Raw genomic sequence first — 27,571 nt, forward strand, 5'->3', positions numbered from 1 at the left:
GGACGCAGATTAATTTGATTAATCAACCAAGAGTTGCAAAATTGTTGTTGCAATTGGCTTAGAGGCCTACTAAGTAATATTATTGTAGTCATCAGCAAAGCAGAGGCTGCATAATATTGACTTGGATCTTGGACCACTAAGATTTATATGGATTATAAATTCGTGTTTTAAGTTGGGGGCGTAAGATATGTTAAAATTAGTAGGAGCTAATCAATACGATAGCCCATTGTTTGATTAGTGATACAATGTGATCATAGTTTATTCTTTCTAATTTGCTTTTCTTTATTTATTGATCAGATAATATGTCGAATTTGTCACTGAAATGTTTGATAGAAACAAACAAGTTGACTGGGTCAAACTTTACGGATTGGCTCCGTTGCTTGCGTCTGGTCTTAAGGCTAGAGAAGATTGAGTATGTCTTGGACAACCCAATCACTGTCATTCCTGACAAGCAGTCTGTTGAGTATGCATCATTTGATGAAGCTGCTCACAAGAAACATGTCGAGGATGCAACATCGGCACAATGTGTGATGTTGTCCTCTATGACTACGGAGTTACAGAGGCAACACGAACACATGTTCCCTTATGATATGCTGAAACACTTGAAGAGTCTGTATGCTTCAGAAGCTCAGACTATGGAGTATGAGATACTCCGAGATCTTTTCAAGTGTAAGCTTCAGGAATGGAGTCCGGTTTCTGACCATGTTTTGAAGATGATCGGGTTGATTGAGAGGTTGGCATCGATTGGAACGATGCTACCCGCTACTGTCTCTGTCAATCTGATTCTGCAGTCTTTGCCTGCCTCATTTGAAAACTTCATTGTGAACTTCAATATGAACGGCACGAAGGCAAGCCTGCCTGAGCTTCATAACATGTTGAAGACCTATGAGTCTTCCACCTCTAAAGGCAAATCTGTGCTCATGGTGAGCTCTACTGCCACGTCTTCCAAAAGGAAGTACAAGCAGAAGAAAAAGCAGAAGAAGACATTTGATGCTGGTTTGAAGCCTAAAGGTGGAGGGGCTCAGAAAAAGCCGAAGTTGCCAAAGGATGAGTGCCTATTCTGTCATGAAAAGGGGCACTGGAAGAGAGACTGCCCGAAATACAAGGCACAAGGTGCATCGGGTTTGAGCTCGGGTATGTTTGTCATTGAGATAAACATGTCTATTGATAATTCACAATCTTGGGTATTAGATACAGCTTGTGGCTCACACATTTGCAATAATGTGCAGGGCCTAAGTGAAACCAAGAAAGTGATGCCCGGGGAAGTCGATCTACGCGTGGGAAATGGAGCAAGAGTTGCTGCTGAACGCGTGGGGACTTATAGATTAGATCTTCCTTCGGGAAATAGACTTGTTTTAAGTAATTGTTACTTCGTTCCTTCTAATTCTAAGAATATTATTTCCATTCCGATGTTGGACATTGAAGGCTTTTCCTTCCATTTTGGAAACAGTCGATGCTCGTTTTCCCTTAATGGATTGTTTTATGGAAGTGCCTCTCTTTTGAATGGTTTATATTATCTTGAATGTGAAAGGAGTATTCTCAATGTACAAAATAAACGACCTAAGCTGAGTAATGCGAATAATACTACCTATCTTTGGCATTGTAGACTTGGTCATATCAATGAGAACAGGATAGCGAGATTGAGAAAGTTAGACTATCTCAAATCATTTGACCTTGAGTCATATGGTGCTTGTGAATCCTGTTTCAAAGGTAAGATGACTAAGAAACCTTTTTCTGGGAAGGGGTTACGAGCCAAAGACTTGCTAGAATTGATTCACACAGATGTGTGTGGACCCACTACTACAAAAACGCTCATAGATAACGGATTTTATCCGTTATCTATGACCCCAAAAAACCGATAAGTATAGTGGTGATATCTATGATGCGCTCATACATAACGGTAATAAAACCGTTATGTATAGTAGTATAGATAACGGTACGATGCGCTCATACGTAACGGTATATTACCGTTATCTTTAACAGTTATACATAACGGTTTCTGCCGTTATGTATTAATGATTTTTCCGTTATGTATTAGAATTTTTTTTAATTTTTTTTATCATAGTTAACAGTTTTTTCTACTTTTTATAACGATTTATACCGTTATCTTTGTAAGAAATACATAACGGTTCATACCGTTATGTATTAAATATATATTTATTTTTTTCCATCATAGTTAACACTTTTTGTACTTTTTATAACGATTTTAACCGTTATCTTTAATATTTAATATTTTTTCTCAATTTTTATGTTATTTATCTCAAGAAATAAATAAATAACTTTATTAAAACAAAAAAAATGATAAAATCAACAACAACAATACTATATAGCATGCAAAATATTCATACATTGTCATCCGAATGAACCAAGTATTAAGTATATATGATCATTACATATTTCGATTCACTTCCCAGCTTATCCACTCCGACAAAGTCCTCATCGACCTCTCCAAGTTTCCAACGCTTCCTTCAAGCTCATCTCCATCTTGATCTTCGTCCCTTCTAGGAAGTAACATCCCCTGATAATATACAAACACATACACCACTTGTCAAATACTCAGCCATATTCATATCACAAGCTAACCACACGCACAAAATAAACTCAACCTGAACAATAGTCAGGGATAGAGAAAGAATCGAGAGAGCTTTTAGGATTGCCATTATCAACCAACTACATACATAGTGATATAAAAGTAAAGAATATTGGATAATTAAACCCAGTATTAGAACATCAATTAAGTTTACATTTAGACATAAATTGAAGTGTACTTTCATTATATCATCACAAAAAGAAGTACGGTCCAATTAAAAATAAATAAAAGTACCCATATATGCTCATATTCCAAACTGATAAAATTTATTTAAAGACAAAACTTTACTAGATTCTCTAATAACAAGAGAGAAAGTATGGACCCACAAAATGTAGTTAAACAATTATAGGAAGAAACGGATTGGAACTTGGGACAAACATCTAAAGTGAATGAAGAAGCAGAAAATTACTATAGGCTTCCAATAATGCAGTGTATTTAAAAATGAAACAACAATTTGTTATGAGAGGGGAAAAAGTCATGAAGGAATGTGAAAAGATAACAATGAATACACTCATGTATCTGGAGCCATAATTGAATATTAGCTTTTAATCATAATGATGTCCCCTGTATCCTTAAACTATTAAGTAGGTATTTCGAGAATTTTGTATCTCCATCATCATCATAGTTCTCAATGATACCAGCAAAAGCTCAATTGCCACAACCAGGTAGATATTTAGCCAAATTCCAGCATACCTACATATCCATTACTTTTCCTGCAGCCATACCACACAACTAGAAGGAGACAATCTCAATTGAGCTAACCTCACTTTTCATATTCAACATCAATATTACGGTGGACTATCTTACCTTATCTAGATTTAACTTGTAGATATGACTAGATCTTGAATTTAATTATCAATCGTAGAGAATCACATATATACATGATAACAATAGCAGTTAAGCCACTTCTGGCACCATTATATAGATAAAAAAACAAAGCACATGTCATTACCTTCTCGTCACTAACATTGATCCTTGCTTCCAAACTTCAGCCTGATGCCAACTATCCTTTCTTGGATGCATGGGCTGAAAACATGAAGCTAAATAAGCATATTTAACTATGAAAGAGAGATTATGTTAATACACAAGAGCATCTGCCAATTAGTTAACTGTATTAATACAAGTACTATCTGGATAAGTCAAAGGCCTATCTTCAAAAACAATATTAACAATACCTGCACTGCAGTAAATTTACAATGTATACATCAATAGTCACCTGCTTCAAAAACAAGAATATACGAAGCTTGTACATTTCTTTACCATCTCAGACATCCACTTACCATCTCTACCAAGGCGTATTTATTTTCCAAAGCGAATACAAATACAAAATTACAAATACGATAGTAGAACAAAACTAGCACCAATGATGGTTGGAAAGCTCCATTAGAAGAACTCCGGTTGGAGGGATATGATAATGTCAAGAAGGAAAGTTTACGATAGTATGTCAGGCATAAAAGAATATTAATAATGTCATCACATACTCTAAGGGACTGCTCTTAGCTTTTAATCAAATTCTATTATCAGATAATTGATTGATGAAATTCATGTTCCTGATAAACTAACACAAGAATATATAGTATCTATATTTCTTCTTATATTTAAATGAATGACAATATATCTTAATCTAACATTTAGATTGAAACTAACCTGTGAATCATGCTGATTATAACCACTAAACTGGGGACCAAAACGGGCAAGTTTCCCCTTAAATACACGAGGTGCAACTGGAGTTCGACCAGAAGACCAGAGTTTCCTCAACAATTCACCAAATGCGAGTGCAAGCTCTCCCTGCAAGATGAGAATAGTCTGAACACTTGCTGAAGAAAACTGAATCTTGATAGCAAAAAACACACACAAACAGAAGAAGTAGTAGAACACCATACGAAATTATTCACATCAATTCCCAAGATGGCATCAGCAACGAGTAATTATTCCAAAATTTAGAGATTAAATTAAACAATAGATAAGTGGTGATGGTTCAGAAGATAATAGCTCATAAAAACATCATTTGAGTTAAAAAGCTAAGCATTTTTCACAACATTTAACAATAAAAAATAGTAAAACTAAAAATTAAAAATAAAATTAGTGAAAACCAAATCTGAAATTAAAGAGAATGAGGGGAGAGAGAGGAGAGCAGAGGCGGCGACGACCGTCAGCGCTGCATGCGCCGCCGCGGCTCGCAGCGGCCGCCGCGAACAGGAAAGATGGAGATCGAGATGGAGAACTGAGAGAAGGAGAGAGAAATAGATCTTGAGAGAGAGAGAGAGAAAAAAGGTGTTACCTGAGGCAGGGAGCAGCTGTGCGAGGCGGCGGTGGTAGTGGCGGGATTCGCCGGAGGGGCGAAATTCAGAGAGGAAAGGGAGGCTGAAAACCCTAGAAATTGAGGATTTTGTTCTTGGGGAAAAAATAGGGCACAAAAGGGAAGGAGAGGAGGAGGAAGAACAGGGGCCGACCTCGTCGCGCCAGAGGGAGGCTGCGATTCAGGGCGGCCGCTCACCGGAGTCGACAGAGAATGGCGAGAGAGAGGGGTACCGTTTCAAACTTTAGAGAAGAAGGAGACTGTGGGTTCGCTAGTGTGTATTAGGAAATTAGGATTTTAATTTTTTATAATATTATTAAAGTTAAAAATAAATATAAAAAATAATACATAACGGTCTTGAGACGCTCATATATAACGGTTAAAACAACCGTTATAAAAAGATGATCATAGATAACGGTCGGCTTAACGGTTTTGTAGTACCGTTATGTATGTAACTAATAGATAACGCACAAACATAACGGTTTAACTCAAACCGATACCTAAGTGTATGGACAACAGTACATAGATAACGGTTTTTTGTAAAAACCGTTATCTATTCCAAAAATGCGCTCATACATAACGGTTTTTTAAAAAAACCGTTATGTATGAAGTGTTATGTATGTGCATTTTTGTAGTAGTGACCGTTCCCAACAGAAGCAAGAGGTGGATATTCGTACTTCATAACTTTTACTGATGATTTTTCGAGGTATGGATATGTGTATCTCATGAAGCACAAATCTGAGGCCTTTGAGAAATTTAAGGAGTTTAAGTTAGAAGTCGAGAAGCAACTTGGGAAAAGTATCAAGGCTCTTCGATCGGATTGAGGAGGAGAATACTTAAGCCACGAGTTTCTTGATTACTTAAAATCACATGGAATTCGGTCAGACTGGACTCCTTCGGGGACACCTCAAATGAATGGGGTATCCGAAAGGAGGAATCAAACTTTATTAGATATGGTTCGATCCATGATGAGTTTTGCAAGTCTCCCTTTATTCCTTTGGGGTCATGCCTTATAGACCGCTGTTTATATTCTGAATAGAGTTCCTTCTAAATCAGTTGAGAAAACACCATATGAGTTATGGTGTGGCAAAAATGCAAGTCTTAACCATATGCGGACCTGGGGATGTCCAGCTTTTGTTAAGAAAATGATGACTGATAAGTTGGAATATAAAAGTGAGAAATGTTATTTTGTGGGATATCCTAAGGAAACAATTGGATATTATTTCTACGTTCCCGGTGATCACAAGGTGATTGTTTCCCGGAATGTGACGTTTCTGGAAGACACCTTTGTCTCTAAGGAACAAGGTCACAATACGATAGAACTTGAAGAAATTCAAGAACCGCAAAATAACATAGAGGATGAAAACTTGTCTAATGGCGTGGACAAGAATTCAGTGGGAGTATTTGATGATCTATTGGGAAGGGGAATATCTCTTAGAGAGACGCCTCAAGACAATGAGATACATCAAAGACATGATGATACAATAGTTGTGTCACCACCACCTCAAGAAAATCTTGAGGATGTCCCTGAAAATTCCGAAACTGTTGAAACGTTCAACACAGAGGAACCTGCTCGCATTCAGAATATACAACTCGAACAAACGCAAGAACAACTCCATAGACCTCGTAGGAATCGTCGAGCACCTGAAAGACTTAATCTATTGGTTGAGAACCAAGATGATGGAGTTGATCCAGATGATGATGAACCTAAGACCTATACCGAAGCGGTGTCGGACACCGACTCGGAGAAGTGGCTTGAAGCCTTAATTTCCGAAATGGACTCGATGTACTTCAATCTAGTCTGGGAACTAGTTGATTTGCCAGATGGGAAATATCCCATAGGCTGCAAATGGATCTTCAAAAAGAAGAGAGATGCAGATGGCATAGTACGAACCTACAAGGCTAGGTTGGTGGCAAAGGGTTATAGTCAACGCGAGGGCATTGATTATGACGAAACCTTTTCACCAGTTGCAAAGATCAAGTCCATTAGGATTTTACTTGCTATAGCTGCATATTATAACTTTGACATTTGGCAAATGGATGTCAAAACCGCGTTTCTCAATGGAGAACTTGAAGAGGAAGTCTATATGACTCAACCTGAAGGTTTTGTATCCAAAGAAAGGCCGAATGCAGTATGTTGGCTAAAGAAGTCCATTTATGGACTTAAGCAAGCTTCTAGGAGTTGGAATATTTGCTTTGACAGAGCTATCAAATTGTTTGATTTTGTCAGAAGCAAAGAGGATCCATGTGTTTATAATAAACGCAAAAATGGAAACATTGTCTACCTTATCATATATGTTGATGACATTTTGATTATGGGTAGTGATCGTTACATGATGCAATCCGTGAAAGATTGGTTGGCTAGCTCCTTCATGATGAAGGACCTGGGTGATGCTTCCTATATCCTTGGGATAAAGATCTATCAGGATAGACCTAATAGATTGTTGGGATTATCACAATCCACCTACATAGACAAATTGCTAAAGCGCTTCTCAATGGAAAATTCTAAGAAAGGATTTCTTCCTATGGGACATGGTATAATCTTGTCTAAGAAGGGTTTCCCTTCTAGTGACCAAGAGATTGAATACATGAAAAGGATCTCATATGCTTCTGCTATAGGATCGATAATGTATACCATGACATCTACTAGGCCAGATGTGGCATATGCGCTTAGCATGACGGGCAAATTTCATCTGATCAGAGAAATAATTGAAAGAGGCGATGTGAAATTAGAAAGAGTACCCACTGATGATAACTTAGTCGATCCTTTCACCAAGCCGTTGTGTATAGCAAACACAACAAACATTTTGAGAGCTTGGGTGTTAGACATGTTGGAAGTTGGCTTTGATTTAGTGGGAGTTTTGGTTTGAATGTCTTAGAAACAATTTGAATTGAGACATTCTTACCTGATCACATTTATATATGTTATTTGATTTCATGGGCTAGTGCATTTATTAGAATATTTGGTTTTATTGTTTGACTTTATTCTTTTATTTGTTCCCTTGAATTATCACTACTATTAATGATGTGAGACATTAATGGTTTGAGTGTAATTCTAAAGATGCCCTAACCAATGGTCATCAAGAATGGGATATTGATGACATGCGATAGGTTAGCATGTGGTCTGCATCATATTCTTAGAGAATGTAGTTGATCTCACAACTACGAGTAATTTGATTCTCGTGATGGACACATGGATATTTTGGAGAGTATATATTGGTATACCCTGCTATTAAATCATTTGTTCTAGTGTCTATGATTTAATAGTGTATGGAGTATGTAATAGTCCTTTGACTTGAGGTCAATACTCATTTTGTTTGTTGAGTGGTGTGCTTTGACCAAGTACAATGCTTGCACTCCATCAAAGGGGTAGATACGGCTTGTGTTGGGTACATCATGAGGCAAATGGAAATGGTAGTTGAGCCAAGAATATGATTCATTCCTCGATTTGAATTTCGAGAGAACACTTCAAATTCTCTATATTATTTGACCGTTAGTCATTGGCCAATGCAAAGATATATTCAATTGGAATAATTGAATATGATCGAAAGGGTCATTTAATAAAGATGAGATAAAATGATTGAGCTATTGGGATAGACACATGGCAGATCCTAGGCTCAATCGAGTGGTTCGTGAATGAAGGGATATTACATAAACTTCATATAAAGGTTTGTTTACAGAATCCACGTAAACGTTCTTCATATATCGAGTTCGCTACACAACGCAGTCTAGGAGTTTTATGTAGACTTTAATTTGATTATCGTCGATAATGGAGGCCTAAAGGGTCACACTTTATGTGTATTGTTGATTCGCTCAAGGGTGCAAGGATAGTGCTTGGTGTTTAATGTAATGCTAGTCCAAGTGGGAGATTGAAAGATATTATGGACTAGATTAGGATATATTTGATATATTCTAATAACACTTAATTAATTGGGAACTAGTTGGACTATTGGACCTATTAATTGGAGTAGGATTGGCTTCCCTAGTAAGACAACTCTTTGGCTTATAAGAGAAGCCAACTCTTTGGCTTACAAGGTAAGCCAATACTTTTGGCTTATAAGTAGGAGTTTGGTCTTACAAGGAAGCAGCTTTTGCTTGCAAACACTAAGAGAGCATTATAGTTTCAATCGGAGATTTCCTAGCTGTCGAAGATTGAGTCGTGCACTTGGAATTGTTTCTGCATCGAATCGACATACACGTGGATACCTTAGTAGTGGATTCACGGCAAGATCGAGACGCACGCTTACCATACAATGAGTAAGTTATTCTTTTCGTTGTGTGCCTATCTCTACACATGATGCATTTGTAAATCTAGATCTAATCCTTGAATGTATATTCCGCTGCGTATCATTAGATGATGTCAAGGATAACCAACATATGGTTCAAGTGGAAGGAAGCAATGGTTCGATCGTGGAGCTTAACAGTTTCGTGAGCAATGCCCCTGCAAAGTTATCAAAGTCAACAAATGAATCAAAGAACATATAAGCCTTCCAACTGTGACACCTCTATTGTATGACTTTGTTGAATATTTTGGGGTAAGGGTTCTCATTAATCAAAGGAAAAAGTTGCTCTATTTTCTCTCTCTTACTTTTTCTGTCCCATCTTCCTCAAACTAGTACGCGCCTCCCGTGCAATGCACGGACCACAATATATTTATTTATTTTCAAATTTTTAAATTATGTAAAAATATCAAAATTAATACAAATTTTCTAAAATCTAGTTTTAAGATACATAACAAATTTTTTATTTATAAATTCATATTAGAATTAATACAAATTTTCTTCTCTTTAACTACATTACAAACTACTGTAATTTAAAAATATTTAAATTTAAAATAATTATAATTAAACTATTATGTAAAGTTTTTTGAAAGGGAAAAAATGACATCTATTTAATTTTTTCACCAATAAACAGAAATAAAATGAAAAGGGGTATGATGTTCAATATTAGAGATAAATAAGGGTGAACAAAAATTAATTTTGACATTTTAAATGATCATAACTTATTAATTCAAAATTTATTTTTTATAATTTTTATATGAAATTAAAGATCTTTTATAATCTTTAAATTAACATCCATATTGAGTATTTTTTTTTCATGGATCGAAATCAATAATTTTTCAAAAAGAATTAAAATAGAAAAAATAAGATATAAAATTTGGAGGGAAAAAAATATGAGAAGAGAGAAAAATTGGAGGTAAAAAAACTCATCTTTTATATTATACTAGTACATCCTCCCGTGCGATGCACGGCCCGAAAAATATTTTATATTGTGAAAAAAAAAATTAGTGTCAACGTGTTATTCTCTATGTCCCCTAATTTAATATTCATTATTTTTAACATGAATTTCAATAAAGTGGTTGAGTGTGTTGTGAATGGACTAAGAATCTCATTTTTTATGAAAGTGTTAAAGTGATTAAAGTAGAGTAAGATGCCCACATTTTATAGGGTTGTATGGAGTACTAAATATAGAAAGGGATACTAATTGAGGAACTTTTAAAATGGAAATATAAATACTAAATTGTGGAACAAAGGGAATATCATTTATCCGTTAAATTGATTGATAATAAAAATTTATTTATGCTAATTTAAATATTATTTTATTTAAAGTAGTGTATAGTAACAATGTTATGAACTCAATGAGTGTCATGTGGTAACAATTAAGTTATAAAGAAAAAATAAAATAACGATGACGATATCATAATTTGAGATTTTTTATATGTATAAATCAATTATTGCCATATAATAGTAATCTATTTAATTTCAATCTGACATTCTACAATAGTTATCTATTTTAGTTCATATGTACGTAACTAATCATAAAATAGCTATTATATTATATATGTTCTCCAACTTTATATCAAAATTTATTATTCTAGTGAAATTTTTGAACAAAAATTATAAATGTAAAGCATATTTAAAGTTTCATTTTTAATATATATATGTATATACATATTTAACTTTATATATATATATATATATATATATATATATATATACACGTATATATATCAATCTAATATTAAATTTAATTGAGATAATATAATAGGAAATATGTTTAAATAATTAAATAAAAAATTTGTAAGCAAACATAACTACAAATTAAATTATATAACAAATTCTATTTTCTAGATATATTAATAACAATTTGTCTCCAAATTTATATTAAAAGTAATACAAATTCAACTTTTACAAATTATATTACTTAAATTAAAATATTCTAAAATAAATCTCATCCCCACTTTAGTTGCATTAAAAAATAATGAAATGATCAAAATCTATATTCACAACTAGGGTTGTAAATGAATCGAATATTTTTGCTCGATTCGAGATTCGATTCGAAATTGCCCTATTCGTATTCGAAATTATTCGATTCGTATTCGATAACAAATATTCGATTCGATTCGATCATTATTCAAATACGTATATGAAATTATGATATTCGATTCGATATATAATATATAATATATTTAATATTTAATTGTAATTTTATAATATCTAATTCTAATCCTAATTGTATATATATACTATAGTATATATATATATATATAGAATATTAACATTTTAATTATAATTTTTGTAATATCTAATTTTTTAACCTTCCATTACTTAATTAAATTCGATTCACATAATAAAAAAAAATTATAGCAAGCTCATTGATTTCTTCACGCTAGAATTTATAGATGTATATATATCTCAAGATTTCGAAACTAGTCCATGACACCAGCATTAAGAAAATTAGTTATATATATTTATACACATACGCATATGATTAGTAATTTATTGCAAAAAAGGTTGTGACAACTAGAACACTAGATTCCAAAAAATAGTATAAACAATTCTAACCCTAATTCATTTCTAACTAAGCGCGCCTCCATTTCCAGATCTGAAACATCCTTCCTCTAGCGGCCTGCCTGAGCTTCCTCTTCTCTTCTCCACGCACTTCCTCTTCTCTTCTCCGCGTGATCTCTTCTCCACGCACTTCCTCTTCTCTTCTCCACTCACGCCGCGTCGCCGCGCAGCTGCGTATCCCTCTCCGTCTGCTGCAGTGCTGCTGCTGTCTCCATCTGCTAGCGTCGCTCGTCGCCCTCTCCGCCAGTCGCCAGCACCTCGCCGCGGCGTCGCCCTCTCCGACTGTTGCTACCGTCTCCGTCTACTAGGCTCGTCGCCTGCCGCCAGTCGCCATCACACGCCTTATCTACTGTTTTTTTTTCTTCAGAATTTCGAATCGAATATTTTCGAATCGAATGATATAGAATACAAGTCGAATACTCGAATCGAATATTCAAATCGAATATTCGTAAGAAAATTAAGAAAATTTCATAAAACGAATCGAATACTCGAATCGAATCGAATAATTCGTACATAACAACGAATCGAATATCGAATCGTATTTAATATTCGAAATCGAATCACGAATCGAATATTAGTATAATTTCACGAATACGAATCGAATATGGTGATATTCGCTTCGATTCGATTACAACCCTATTCACAACTATAAAAATATTCATTTTCATATTTAAACTAGTATGTGCCCGCTCGTGCGATGCACGACCATCATCGAAATTGAATGATAATTTAAATAAATAAATAAAAATGTTAAACATAATATATATATATATAAGTAAATATAAACATAAATTATCTCAATAAAAAATAAATTATTCACAATATAATCTCAATAAAAATATCAATCTGAAAACATTCGAATTTTCAATTATTGAAATAGCAATTAATTGATTTAATTGATAATGTGTATAAATTTATAAATAAATAAATTATGAAATGTCAAAAGCAAGTATAGATGATAAGGAGTATCATTATGGATCATATAATATTCTAAGATGTACAAAACTATTTATTTACATATAGTATAACTGTAGTTTAATATAGTTTTCGAATGCATATTTATGAGGTCATTTTGTTTATGCTCAAATTTTAAAATAAAGTTACAATGTATACATTTTTTTTTTCAATTGGAAAGTGAAAAAATAAAGGGTTTAACATGAGATATGTGTCGTTCATTTTCCAAAATAAAATGTATACAATTTCAGTAAATTTAAATAAATGTGCTACTAAAAAAATTAAACTCTTCAATTTACTTTTATTTTTTATTTTTAAAGAAAATCGATAATGGTTCTCTAATTACTGATTTTCCAATGAGTAATTTTGAAGCTTAAAAATTCGATTTTTAAGATATACTATATATTAGTTATTTATCTACAAATTTATATTAATATAAAGTTGACCTTTAAAAAAATATTTTTAAGCTAAAGATTTCTAAAATGAACAAATATAAGTTTCATCATTGTAATTGCATTAAACTGATATAATAAAAATATAAATAGTAAAATATAAAAAATACTGATCTATAGTAAAAACATAAAAAATAAGATAAAAAAATATGGAAAAAGGAATGAAAGAACCGTGAATTTTAAAAAATGAGAAATGAGAGAGGAGATGATAGAGGAGAGAAGAGAGAGGAGAGAGAAAAAAATTATTTGGTGACTTTAAACTATAATAACTTATTGATTTTAAATTTGTTTTTTATAATTTTTACATCAAATTAAAGATATCGTCATTATCTTTAATTTAACATCCATATTGAATATTTTTTTATAAATTAAAGTTGATGAATTTAAAAGAAAATCAAATTGAATAAATATATTTGAATAGTGTTTTCTAAGTAATTAATATATTTTGTTGAATTAGTGTGAACGTGTGAAATGAGTTAGTGGTGTTAATAATTTTTTTTTAACCTTCCTATTAAAAGTATTATCAAAATTGCCATTCAAATCAATTTCAAATTGATTTGAAATCAATTTCGAATTGAAAACTGCTGTTTTAATATAGTATAGATTAAGGCCTAAAATGAGCCCAACAATTTCACTTTCAGCCCATATGCAAAACTCCATTTATTAATGCTTAATGCTTAAACAATTCAGTCGTCTCTCCCAAGTCACGCTAGATCCCTAAACCCTGCTCCATCTATTTCCTCCCCCTTCAAATCCGGCGACCACTCGCCGCCGCGACTCAGCTGCCATTGTTGCTCTCCATCTTCTCTCTCAAAATCTCTACACCTTTTCTCGAAATAAATCTGGCTGACTGCACATAATACGTGGCGCCGCTGTACCAACGCCGCCAAGATCTCTATCCGCCAATGACAGCCAATTGGATCGCCGCCTTCGCCGTGCTTCCATTTCTTGGCCGAACAGCAAAGCCGTCCAGCCCCCACCTCCTTATTTATCCCTCTTTCTAATTCTTGTTCTCTCTCTACTCGATTCACCAAAATCCCTTTCGAAAAATTCAGATTACTACCCTACACCAAATGTGTTGCTCCCAAACCTAGCCTCGCAGTTCATCTCTGATCCTTCCCTTCTAAATTTTGCTGATTTCAGATTCTTTGTGGATTGATTTCTGCAGAAATTATATCTCTTCCTATTTCAGTTAAGATTTTTTTTTTTTCAGATTTTTTTGTTGATTGACTCCTGGATAAATTATCATTCTTCCTCTTTCAGTTCAAAAAATTTTGTTGGTTAATTTCTGGAGAAATTATGTCTCTTGGCCAAGAAGATTTGGAAGAAAGATGAAATTGTTCCTTTATCATAGGGAAACACACGTATATTTAAATCTCACCTAAAATATTGGAAGAAAAAACTGTAAAAAAATTGGTGGGAAATATTACCGTTGAAACTACTGCTTTATATATAACTAGTACGCTCTCCCGTGCGATGCACGAGCTATGATTACACTAAAGCATAATAAAACTAAATTAATAGCCGTCATTTAATATAATAATTTTGGCTCGTAAAAGTTCAAATCGTATATTATTAAATTGTTATATAAATAAATAAATAAATAATTTGTACACGATATAGATATATAGATTACCTACCTTGTTCTAAGATATTTTATCACCCGCCGCAAAAACGAGACAACGTGAAAAAGTTCACAGTTCTACTACATTATTTACACAAGATCATAACACTGTTTATCATCTTATTCTCAGTCGACATTCCTTTACCAACTTATGGTGTATACGTAGTGCAATTTGGGAGCTTGGCAACAGTTCCCGCATCAAGTGACTCATGTAAACCAACCCAAAAATTGATAAAATAAAATGAGAGACTATATACGTGCATATATAAATATACATTATTATCAACATTCACCATTACACATTTACATTCGTATGATATACTCAAGAAAAAGTTTATGAAGCAGAAGTAGACCAAATATAATATTTTACATCACCGTTTTTTCTTGTCTTGGTTGACTCGTTTCAGAATTACCGGGGCTGCAGGTATGCTAAACCACCAATCCCTTAACCTTCTCATCCATCTTTCCGTGCTCGATCTTCTCAGCGGTGAATATCTGGTAAACATCTCCAAGAAAGCCAACAAGAAAATATATCGAACCGGTAGAAGAGCAAGAAGCAAGGCCAGAACCAGAAATGCGATAGCGACTCTCTCAGTAGCCTGAACATTGCATATATATTTAGAAGGTGATGGAGCATAAACAATTGAAGAATCTTCCAAACATGTAAAATTCAAGAATATAGCCATAAATATGATAGCAATGCCAGGCTCCATCCATCCCATGTTTAATCTTGTGTTTTCTAAATAGAAAAAATAACAGGAAATCGATTTTTTTTCTCTACATAATAAGACAACTTTTCATGAAAACTGAGATTTTTTCATCTTCAGGTTTTAATTTCCACGGCACCAGTAACCTAAAATCATCACTTTCAACTCTTCATCTAAAAGCTCATCCTTTATCGTTCTATGACTGAGGCTGACTGAAACTAACCCTTCTAACAGCATTCCTACTGCAGTTCAGCGTTTATCAGTGTTATTCTAGATTTCTAGGGATTGTCTTTGACATAGGAAAGTGACTTGAAGCTTGTGTTGCAATTTAAAGTTAACAAGGCAACAGTAAGACACATATTTGCCTTGCAGACTTTGGCGAGAAAAAGGAAAGAGAACATGGCAAAGGTCTCTCATCTTCTTGTTTGGCAGCAAGGAAAAGGAGGCCAAGTAGTGTCGCAAGGAAATTCTTCCACCTTAATTCCTCCTAAGTTTTGAGAAGGAAGAGATGAATAACATATTGAAACTAGAGTAAATCAGATCGTAGGCCAAGGTAACTAAAACTGGTTATAGGTTTAAGTAATCCTTCCTCTATAACTATAAAAGATCCTAACTCTAGAGGAATTGTGATAGAAGCAGTATTTTATTTAATAATTTGACACAACATGAAAGAACAAAAGGAGGTTTTTTCTTCCCTTTCCTTCGTTTATGTAAAACAACACAGAGTTTACTCATTCCCTACGGACAATAAAACAATGAAAGATTCCTATGCAAGCAAACCAAACTCCACAATTCCTCTGAAATAAAGTCTCTAGAATGAGGAGAAAAAACTAATAAACATATCAATGCACCAAGTGCAAAAAAAAATGAATGCCAAGAAGATTCTGAACTCATTCAAAAGAATATGAATAAGCTTCGCCATCATCCATCAAACTAGTGACTACAATTTGTAGATTAGATGAAATTTAAGGACTACCATCCACCATGTCCTTTTTTCTAATTTCATTTCTTTTCCACAATGAAAAGATTTTCCAAAACTTCAGATTAGATCTGCTTTCTAGAGTTTGTGCAGAAAATAATTGCGAGTAAACCTTCTTGAAGTAACCAAAAGAGAGTAATTTCTACCATCTTGTCTTCTAAGCTCACTTCATGTTACGAACATTCTAGCATCACCTAAAAGCCCATGCCATGCTATTCATCAGACATGGAGCATTAATATTTATATTTGCGTCTTGAAAGTTTCCTTTGCCTCAGCAGCTTATTTCGGTCAATAAGTGTCAGCCCGTTAGCTTTAAAAGATTTGGACCAGTTATCTATATCTAAGCTGGTAATTGCTCAGGCAGTTCTGGTTTCAAACAAGAAGTTAAAATAAAGAGAAATGAAGTTGTGGTTTCAAATTAGTTCAAATAATAGTACTCCTTCCGTCCATGAAAAATGGGGCACATTTTTTGGGCACAGGTTTTAATAAAATGGTGGTGTTTTTTATGTAGTGGAGAAAGGGTCCCACCATTGTATGAAATGAGTGGTTGAGATTGAATGTGGGGTGGTTTTTTTTGTAAATAAGAGATATTTGTAAGGAAGAAATATAAGGAAAAGATATGGGCCCATGTACTAAAAGGGTAAGTGCCCCATTTTTCGTGGACTGAGGGAGTACTATTTAATATCAGTCTTCAATGACAAAAAGATTCAGGAGAATAAACACACGACCACAAAATACCTGTGGGTAAATGGACAGTAGTAAGGCACGGCATTTTAAAAGAAGTATATTTCCATCCTGTATTAGCTCTTCAGCTTGGGATATGCTATTTTGCACAGCCAGAAGCTGCTCCATAGTATTCATCGTAGGTGGAGCTGTTACCTTCAGTTCATCAACAGGCATTCCTTGCCCAAAATAACGTGTAAGCAACATGAATACTGCAAAAAAGATGAACAGTGTTGCAAAAGCATAGCTCATCCACCCTCTGCAAACAAAGAGTAGGAAGCATCTTAATAGGGGATTATCCTTCTACTTGCATACTATTCGATGTAAATGCACAGTAAGAAGCTTAGTTCTTAAGAGTCGACCATTTCATAAGCAGAAGCATCTACATAATTGACACCTGGTCATGATTGAACATTGTTCTACAAGATTTTACATGCCAATTATTCTGGAATATAACTTATCCTTATAAGTGATCAAATTGAACGACTGCAGTTAGAGGAAAACATAATTCTTGTTTTTTTCACTTACAATTAGCACCATAAGACCTTCAAACTAGTATACCTTGCAAGGAAAAATAAGGAGAGCATTACAGAATTTATCCTTTACAAGAACCTTACATGAAATTTACTACTCCCTCCGTTTCAATTCAATAGGCCACATTTCCTTATTTGGATTTCCGATTTCAATAGGCTACTTCCTAAAATGGAAAATCAATACATAACAAACACCCCACATAAGACATAACTCATTATTTACCACAAATAATTATCTCTTTTTTCACTTAAAAAAATAATACTATCTTCCATTCTCTTTCCTACTTTTTTTAGAAATATATCCTAAAAAAAAGTTACGTTCTCTCACCTATTTTATTATAAACTATTCATTTTTAACATCCGTGCCAAGGCCTTGTGGCCTATTGGGACGGAGGGAGTATATGATATGGATTTACATATGAATTAGCCAGCATTTAATTAAAGAGAGAAAAAATAATGACTCTTATGATAAAGTACAACAAAACCTCTTAGAGATGTTATAGTTTAACCATCCACCATCTCTCCTGAAAGTGTGGACTTAACCCATCTTTAAGAAATATCTAGCAACACTAAAAACGTGACAGGAGAATGCTATTCCTTTCAGGCTAATCTTGGGTTTCCAAACAAATATTTTGAAATAATAATATTATAATAAAATCAAATATTAGTATTCTCTCAATCAGGTGAATATGTCGAAATATTACTTTTTAGGACTTGACTTTGAAAAAAGTTCAGGAGTTATTTTGTTTGAATCATGAGAAATGTAGAAGGAATATTATAGGAGAGGCAACACATCTTTTATCTGAACTGTCATGGTTGCACAAAACATGTACTCACTTGCAGATAATACCGGTGAAGACCAAACAGAAGGCCAGAGATTTGGAAGGTTCTTCCCAGGAGAACAAGAAAACAAGCCAATTCCAGATTTCTGTCAAGGGAGAAAGTACTTCCTGCAGTTTCACGTACATCTTCAGAAACAGTGACCCATGAATATGAGTGTTTCAGATAAATAAGACCAATCAAATGGGTGGGAGACCTGGGAATATTTTCGAAGTAATTTATTCAATCTTAACAACTTTTTCTAGTCAAGGCCATTTAGAAAATTAATATCACGTTTAGAGCATGATATCAAAACGGTGAGCAGGAAAGAGCTAGCCTCTACCAATCATCAAAATCCCATGGGATTAGATTACAAGAAATGTATTAAATATGCCATACCTTCATCACAGCTAAGTTGGTGTCGATTCCATCAACTTTAACTCCATCAACGGTAGCTTGAGCAAGCACTACATTCTCATAGCTACTTCTAGCTTGCTTAACAGCTTTTTCCAAAGGCGTCATCTCCCCAACAGCAATTTCACCAACCACTGGTTCACTGCCGTTAACCAATCCAACACTTTTCCCAATAACAAACCCCAAATTAGAAGCAAGAGATAAAGCAGAGCCTGAGTAAACCCCATTTCCAGGTGTTCCTGCATTCTTTTTATCCATCTTACCCTTGGCCAATGTGTCCACAAGTTTTTCAAGAATCAGGTCCCCAAGTGGAAGCTGATCACACACATTGAACATTAGAAGAGAACTGAAGCAAAGAGGGAGTGTGAAACTCATTTCTTTAAGGGCTTGAACTCGCATAATCCCAAATATGGCTTTCAGAAGCACTTCGTCTCGCTCAAGGCCACTGATCCGGAACTTCAACACAAATCTATGGGCATAGAGAACCTCACGAATAATAGCTAACCAATAGTCACGACGTGTGTGACCTTTGAGCTCTGGAAATTCCACCACAATAGGTTCCGATCTGCACCAGAACTCCTAATGAACCTATAAGCTCTCCAGAAAAAACTAAAGCAAGGAAGCAAGCAGGTGTATAATGGTAAAAATAAAAAAAGCAACATTGTCTTACAGCACACTTGATTTATAGAAGACCGCTTTGTCAAAAAGCCTGGTCCCCCACGGCCCTGTAAGCTCAGGTTTAACAACTTGCTGCAAATCATCAGCAAGGTCGTATGACTTTGCTTTATCATAAGAGACAACACAAAGAGCTTCAAAGTATAGAGCATGGTCAGTCAAAGTCAACCGGCCTGCAATGTCAAACATAGCCATCTCTATTTAAGAAAAATAATACACCTAAGGCTAAGTATATTTCTAATTCTTCGTACCCCATAATCAACCATATTTCCAACCTGTTGTTATCAACATAATTCCTACCTGTTGTTAAGAAATACACTGACTTACCAGGCCAAATCGAAGTACCCACATGCTCAAGAACAGGCTGAGTTGTAACAGTTCCATCAACTTCTAGGATTTTTTCCCGTCTTCCAGAACGTATGGAGGACAGGAGAGATGACTCAGATTGGGACTGAAACCTTCTTATTGCCCTGAAAAACTTGTAAGAATGATAATTAGAACATTTAAGTACAGAACACACAACTTCTTTAAAGTTGACATAACATGTTTAAAATCCTTGATGGTGAATAAGAGGTATTTAAAACCATTAATCCTGATTTTAAGCGGACAATTTTATCGCCAATGGAACATTGGATACCATAGTTGCAAACTTGCAAGTATACATTATCTCCATCCTAGGATAGGACACGAGATGTTGGAAAGATGAACAAGTGGAAAATTTAATCAGAGCACATAAACTGGAAAAAAATTCAAATATATTCAAACAAAGTACGAGGATCACACCAAATTAAAGCAGTCAGAGGAAACATCAAGGGCAGCTATAACCATCAATTACCTAAAACTAATGGTGCACAGCCTTTTTGAGCGAAATTGACTCTAAATCTTACAAACATGTACTGATCCTCCAACGTCATGGGATCCCAGACGAACATGTGTAATAACAGTAAGTTACATTTCACTTAAGGTCTTTAATCATACACCTTGGCCTATAGGCTACAACCCATGGTCATTAGTTTTTTGTCCAAAGATTATGATTTAGCAATGTTGTCGAAAGCCTTAATTGGTTTACTTGGATAAAAGGAAGTAAAGGTCGAGTAACTAAAAGGCATACCAGAAATACCTACTTCAAAGCCTCAAACACATCCTAATATGTTGCACTATTCTTAAGCTTAAAACGATGAACACTGCTCACACCAACTGCAAAGTTAAATCCACTGAAAATATTTCAGGGCTGCAAAATATATAGGCAAAAGTAGGAACATCTAGCTTGGAACATGCACTCGTATATACAGCCCAGCAAGAAGCAAAAAGGAGCTGGGCTTTGCAGAAAATTTTCCCCTTAGAAATAGACATTCAACGAAGAATGTCAGAGGCAGGAATTACCTTTCCAACCGAATGAGGTACTTGTCATAAACTGAGAAATGAAGCCGATTACTTGATGAAGCTGCAAGCACTTCAAAAATTTTATCACTTACAACCACATCAGCAACAACAGGAACTGCTGGAGCAATCCTAGAAAAAGCCTCAATTCCAACTGTGACATCATCATCCACCTGTTACAAAATAATGTTCATGCAATACATTACAAGTTGACAGACAAATTTTCAGTTTGTGAAAATCAATTTTCAGTGTCCTGAATGATGCCCAATTTTTTCATTAGAATTTAATATAATGAGGTACTGAAGTTGAAATTAATCAGTATTCACTAAGAGGTGACCTTGCTGCGGTGCTACTGAAGCAGTAAAAAACGTACGTGTAGATATGGTTCACTGGAAGTTTCAGGAAACTCCCAAGCAACCATCATATCAAATGTGAGACGTCGAAACTTCTTGTCATCCAGATAACCATTTACATGTATCGACCAGGCAAGAGCCAAGAAGCAACAATATTCCAAAAAGTTCCTTGCAAAGCTTGATTGATGCTTTAAAAAATCAGAAGCCTCTGCATCAAAGTTTTCTCGAAGTTGGCACAAAGAAAGGCCAAGGATTCTGCATTATTTGTACAAAAACAAATAAGTGTTGAAGCATATTACAGCAAGCACGCAGAAAAGAAATTGTTCATTTTTCTCATTTAAAAATAAGGGGTCTAAAGAAATGTACTACACGATAGCATAATTTCAATTAAATTTAAGGTAATCAGCAGGAGTGTTTTAACTCAATTGAAGTTCATATAAGTTCAGAAAAAAGCGGATGTTCTCCTTGAATGTAGACAGAAAACAAAACACTGGTCAATTTGTATTTTAGTATAGATGTAAACAAGCAATGATTAAGGGTTTTAAATATAGTATTTATTACGGTTGAAAACAAAAAACTTGCTTCAGCAATAAACGAGTGCTATCTCCAACTCTGTATGCCTCTCTCCACGATGATACAACCCTGGGCCTAGGGATCAATCAGGTTTGCTCGGTTTTGGGCCAACCTGTACCTATTAGGTTGTCTGGCTATTCGGTTCATGGCCCTCATCTCTTACTCTTTGAAGATCCTTTTACAACGTAGTATTATTTATTTTAGGGAAAATTACAGTTTAAATCCTAAACTAGTAGCCATTTAACAAAAATGTCGTAAACTATCGATAAAAAGAATCAAAGGCACGAACTATCTGAAAACTAACAAAATGTCCCGGAGTTTGATTTCCAATTCCGGCGACAGAAAGGTGACATGTATGGACGGATGCCAGCGTATGTTTTAGACACATGTTAGTAAAAAAGGCATTGCCCCAAAATGAAGTTGTTTTGATACTAGGAAAAGAAAAAGGAATCACATAATTCAGCTCGGTGGCATTCATCTCTTAACCATATTCATCATCTGATCATCAAGTTCCCAAATAAACTTTGTGCGTGAGTGTGTGTCACGGGATCTTTAAAAATTTGTCACCTTATTCCTTAATACAACAAAATCCCAAATCAACTTAAAAATTCTACTACGTGATCTTTTAATTTTTCAAATTCATCACCAAATTCCCATTTCATTTTATTCATTGAAAAAGTATAATAACGAGAAGTAATAAGCTTTTTCTCATCCTGATGTTGAGCTATTTTTTCGTAGGACCTCCTCTATAGTATCGTCACTTCATTGCATTAGAGTTTAATCACCAAGTTCGGGATGGATTGGTGTGGTTTCTAGCCATGAATGGAGAAAGGCATGAAGGAAAAGCCAATTGCCTAGTGATTGTAAGGCCATCATTCTTGACTAGAGGGACACCAAAGGCCTCTGTCTTCCATCCCTTGGATAGATATAGATAAAGATGGTTGGAGGGGCACAGATTTTGTTTTTGTTTTATGTTGTCAGATAAACAATGGTATTTCGTGTTGTCAAAGATTTGAACTATGGGAATAGAGGGCAAAGTACGTGAACTCGATCACATCGGTCGGTCATGTAGGAACGAGGTTCAAATCTACCAGTCTGTTTGGGAGCCTCAACTGCATACATCTGTGCACTTCCACCGGCACACTAATACAATTACAATTGCAGTATAAATCAACACTCAAAAAATGCTCAAAGTCACATAAATTCAATGGACAAATCCAAAGTACACATTAGAAACGTAGGTACTTAATGAGGATTCTATGTATTATACTTTTCACTGAATAAATACTAAAGATAAAAACTAAGGAACTAGTTCAAGTTTTTTGTTCAGATCATAAATGATATGCAATGTCTACTGTAGGGTCTCATAATTGAGGTCCATGACAATCTAATAACTCCCCTTTCTTCTATGACGATGAATCTTTTCCATGTCGCCACTTTGAATTTAGAAACAGAAGGCCAATACGTGGTGCAAAAGCAAAAGACAAAAACTTGAACATGCAAGAATAACAAATATCATTCAGAAACTTCAGGAAACCTAAAGATACAGCTTAAAGGGAAAAATAATCAGCAGGCAGTGCAGAGAACTAACTTGGAGCATCTGCGGACGACAACATTTGCCGTAAGGGAGAGCTCCGGGAGCCAGTTTTTCCCGGCAGACGGAGACCTTTCCATATCCTCAATGTCTTCATCGAAGACACTTTGCCTTTTAGTCAGCCACTTGAATGACCCTTCTTTCACTAGACCCTCCAACATATTTCGAGTTTTGCTCACCATGGCCATTTTTTCACCTGCTCAATTACATATTAGCGCCAACTAGGTTAAGAAAAAATTAAAACCCATTAAAGATGCCTAAACAAAGAGCAGCTGTTATATCTATTAACCAGACGAAATCCGTAAAATCTGCTTAACGGCACTCTACTATATTGCCACTGATAAAAAATTCAGCCATTAAAAAGCCTGTCTAAAAACACATAAATATGAATTGGCAAGGGTTAGCAACTTACAGTTAGGAAAGGATGAAAACGATAACCAAATTTTCGGACTGAATTATTGTCACTTTCACTTTCTAATCCGCATTTTAAAAACCTCGAGTTTTTACATATTTAAATGAGACTGGTGCAGCAACTGCAAGCATTCGGCTGGCTGGTCGGAGGTGGAGAACTCTTTAATGGTCTCTTTTGGGCAAAGAATTAAAGCAAAATCAAGGATTATAAAGAGGGGAATGGCGGAGGATTGAGAATTATGACGGGAAAGATGAAAGTAAGGTATGGTAGTTGGTGGGGCCAGATAGGACTCAAAATTGCATTACTTGTGTTGTGAAGTTCTATCCTATTGTATTATGAACTCCAGGGACCTCAGGTCATAGGCATTAATTTTTTTATCGACAGGCTAAATATCCATACCATTATTCTTATAATTCAATCTTACAAACATATATAGATTCAAAAAGTCATTCTACATCCCACTTAATTCTTACTCCTTCCGTCCCAGTTTTTGGTATCCAGTTGAGAGCGGCATAAGTTTTAATAAAGTGATTGGTGTGTTGTGAGTGGAATAAGGGTCCCACATTTTATGTGAGAGTTAAAATAATTAAAGTGGAGTAAGGGCCCCACCTACTTTTACTAAAAATAAAAATGGATAACAAAATGTGGGACGGCTAAAAAAGGAAAGTTAGATACTAAAAGCTGGGACGAAGGGAGTATAATTTAATCTTAATAACTCATTATTCAACATGAGAAAATTATTTCTCTATAAAAATATCTATCAAATTTTTTATTAAAATTTGTTGCAAGCCCAATGTGTCACAATCTTGATCGACGAAATGAGTAGTTAAAAATAATATAAAAATATATCAGTTTATTTATTTTCGCATGTCCCATAAGAATGTATCACGTCTATTTTGGGAATTGACCACACTTTCTCTTTTTAATTATATCACTCATTTCTACATGACCTCAAATTTAATTTAACAAAAATCATTCATTTTTACATGGTAGAACTCTTTCTCCACTCAATACATTATCTACCAAATATTTCTTAAAATTTGTATCGTCCCTCAATTGATACATTCTTATGGGACTGGGAGAATATTATTTTTATCTTTAATTCACGTGAATTAGCTTTAGTTTACTACTAAGAGTTTTGAGTTTCTCGACCCGAGGCCTTTTTTTTAATAGAGGAATTACATTGCTAAGCTGAAACGTGAGAGGGATGCACTTCAAGATGAACTTCGCCGAAAATCCTTTGAATGCAGTGAGTTGAAGGAGGAGGCAGAGATAGCTTGGGATAAGGCTGACTTGATCATTGTGGAGCACCATCAAATGGAGGAGGAAATTCCAAAGTTGAAGGAAGAGATTAAAATGTTGAGGAAAAAGTGTTGTTTGATGGGGGTTGTCATAGCCATTTTTGTTGTTTTCTTTGCTTTTTTGCTTGTTAGGGTTAGTTAGATTAAGAAGTTACCAATACGGTAACTTTTGTACAACCACTTAACTATGTATCAAGCTAATTTTCAATCAATGGAAACTTGTTTACCTATTAAATGCTGAGAATATACATGAATGTAAATAAGGAATTGAACTTTGAAAGTTGAAAATTGGATTCTGAAAATGGCATTCATTCACAAAAGGATGGAAGCTTGTTTATATTGTCTTACACAAACACTGGCTGAGCCAAATTGTTCATAAAAACAACAAATCTTGATCCAAAAGACAAAAACAACAGCTGCCTTGATCAACAGCCAAATCTTGATGAACTAAACTTGAGTTAAGTCTCCATGATTTGGCTTTCTTGTGTGCTCAACTTTGCTGAAGTAGCTGCAAACTCCTGCACATTTGGTTGAGGCTGGTCATTCTTCATTGCCCTGTCACTCGGTGCTGCCTTTGCAGTTGAAGATCCCTTTCCCCTTCCAGTTGATGCTTGAGTTAATGTACCACCAAGCATTTGTAGCATGGTTGACATGAGTGACATGCCTGTTTTGAGGCATCTGTAAGGAATAATGAAAGTGTTAGGCTTATTCATTAATGTTAAAGGCTTGTGATCTATCAAAAAGAATACTTACATGGTAGTAAATGTTGCCAATCCCGAGACTTGTGTATACTCCTGCTCCTGTCTTAGCAAAGTTTCTTTCTCTTGCTTCAATTGCTTGTGAAGTCTCTTCTCTTGGTGTTGTTGCGGTTTCTTCCCTATCTGCATTCTTCCTTGGTCTCCCCATTTTTCGCTTTGGTAGAAAAATCATAAAAAGTCAGTCAATATAGCAAATAAAATGTGACATACAAACCAAATTTATGCCACATACCTTCTCTTCAGGAACTCTAACCACAGTCCTATTAGTGCAAGTTTTTGAGTTGTGCCCCGTTTGGTTGCAATTGTTACAAATCACCAGGCATGCTTTTCTATTGCCTTTCTGTGTTTCTTCTTCGGCCTTCCAGGCATGCTTCTCACATTTGGTGGTTGTACCGTGTCTCCTTCCACTTCAGGCCACATTCTCTGCCCATTCAAACGTGGCAAACCTATTTCGTATGTTTGTTTGTACCTTGCTACATGATACCAATCAACCACAAATGTAGTTGGATCCAATCCCATGAATTGGATGGAACAAATTCCATGTATGCATGGAATGCCTGTTAACTGCCACAACCTGCATGTACAACTTCTTTGCTCTGCATCAACAATAAATTTGTCTTCTTCAATGTTGACCTCAAATTTACCACCCAACGCAGGATAAGGTACACAATTCCTGCTCTGCCACCTTAATTTTTCAAGTTTTTTCCTTATTTCAGGACACAACAAGTTAGTCACCTTTTCAATAGCTTCATACTTCTTCACCTGCCTAACCATGATTGAACTCCTAATTTCCTCAAGCATATGTATCAACATCTTGCCTCTTGCATTTATACTGTAACTATTAAAAGTCTCGGAGATATTGTTATCAATCATGTCAGAATAATTAGAGAGGGAAAGAAAAGCCTTACAGAACCTATTAACTTCCCTATCTCTGAAATCATGAAAGGCTGCCAAACTCTCTGCCTTCATATCTTCCATTGCCCTCTTGTATTCTTCTTTGTATGATGCTCGAACTGCTCTCCAGAATATATTCTTCAAAGTGCTTCTTGTATGGCCTTTTTTTTCCAGTTCATGTAAACATGCCTAGCACAGTTCCTATGCTCAGCATAGGGAACTATGTTGGCAACAGCATTCTCAAGACCCTAATTCAATTACAAACAAAGAAAAGTTAATGCATAATTGTAAATCAAACTGAGCTTATTAAAAAAAAATACTAACAGTTAACTCATTCCTTTTGTTGGTCTGAGATAAAGCACCAGCCTTCACCTGTGCCTACTTCCAAATCTTCAATCAAGCACTTCACAAACCATCCCCAGTTTGCTTCATTTTCTATCTCTACCGCAGCCCATGAAACTGGATACATTTGATTGTTGGCATCATTACCAACTGCACAGAGAAGAATCCCACCTAGACAAGTCTTTAAGAAACAACCATCCAATCCTAAGATTGGTCTACAATCCTGCTTGAATCCTTTTCTTAAGGCACTATATCCCATATAAAGTGCCTTAAACACATTTGAATCCCCAGTCACCAACTTAAATCTCCCATCTGGATGTACCCTCATGTTCTCTGCAATGTAA

The 27,571-nt window shown here is 35.0% G+C and overlaps 1 protein-coding gene and 1 long non-coding RNA gene across 2 annotated transcripts; both read right to left on the reverse strand.

Moving 5' to 3' along the window:
* Nucleotides 1–2,302: 2,302 nt before the first annotated feature.
* Nucleotides 2,303–5,183, reverse strand: LOC130990347 (uncharacterized). Its single transcript, XR_009090938.1, has 4 exons — nucleotides 4,872–5,183; nucleotides 4,238–4,378; nucleotides 3,543–3,616; nucleotides 2,303–2,518 (listed from the first exon to the last, which is right to left on the reverse strand). It is a non-coding gene; the product is annotated as an uncharacterized LOC130990347 (long non-coding RNA).
* A 9,815-nt stretch (nucleotides 5,184–14,998) lies between these two features.
* On the reverse strand, nucleotides 14,999–24,232 carry LOC130990348 (uncharacterized). Its single transcript, XM_057914568.1, has 10 exons — nucleotides 23,933–24,232; nucleotides 23,518–23,716; nucleotides 21,374–21,608; nucleotides 21,004–21,173; nucleotides 19,948–20,090; nucleotides 19,616–19,793; nucleotides 18,931–19,510; nucleotides 18,550–18,662; nucleotides 17,195–17,438; nucleotides 14,999–15,369 (listed from the first exon to the last, which is right to left on the reverse strand). Exons 2-10 carry the CDS (start codon nucleotides 23,706–23,708, stop codon nucleotides 15,142–15,144), a joined length of 2,082 nt encoding a protein of 693 aa, XP_057770551.1. The 5' UTR covers nucleotides 23,709–23,716; nucleotides 23,933–24,232; the 3' UTR covers nucleotides 14,999–15,141.
* Between the last annotated feature and the right edge of the window lie 3,339 nt (nucleotides 24,233–27,571).

This window comes from Salvia miltiorrhiza, chromosome 6 (genome assembly GCF_028751815.1).
Source record: "Salvia miltiorrhiza cultivar Shanhuang (shh) chromosome 6, IMPLAD_Smil_shh, whole genome shotgun sequence".
Taxonomy (NCBI): Eukaryota; Viridiplantae; Streptophyta; class Magnoliopsida; order Lamiales; family Lamiaceae; genus Salvia; species Salvia miltiorrhiza.

Bases quoted from the DNA above. Each gene is read 5' to 3' on its own strand.
- LOC130990348 (XM_057914568.1), bottom strand. From the start codon at position 23,708: ATGGCCATGGTGAGCAAAACTCGAAATATGTTGGAGGGTCTAGTGAAA. The intron at 21,174-21,373 runs GTACGTTTTTTA...ATTTTGTAACAG, and splicing joins CCAGTGAACCATATCTACAC to GTGGATGATGATGTCACAGT. The intron at 17,439-18,549 runs GTGAGTACATGT...CTTTGTTTGCAG, and splicing joins TTCACCGGTATTATCTGCAA to AGGGTGGATGAGCTATGCTT.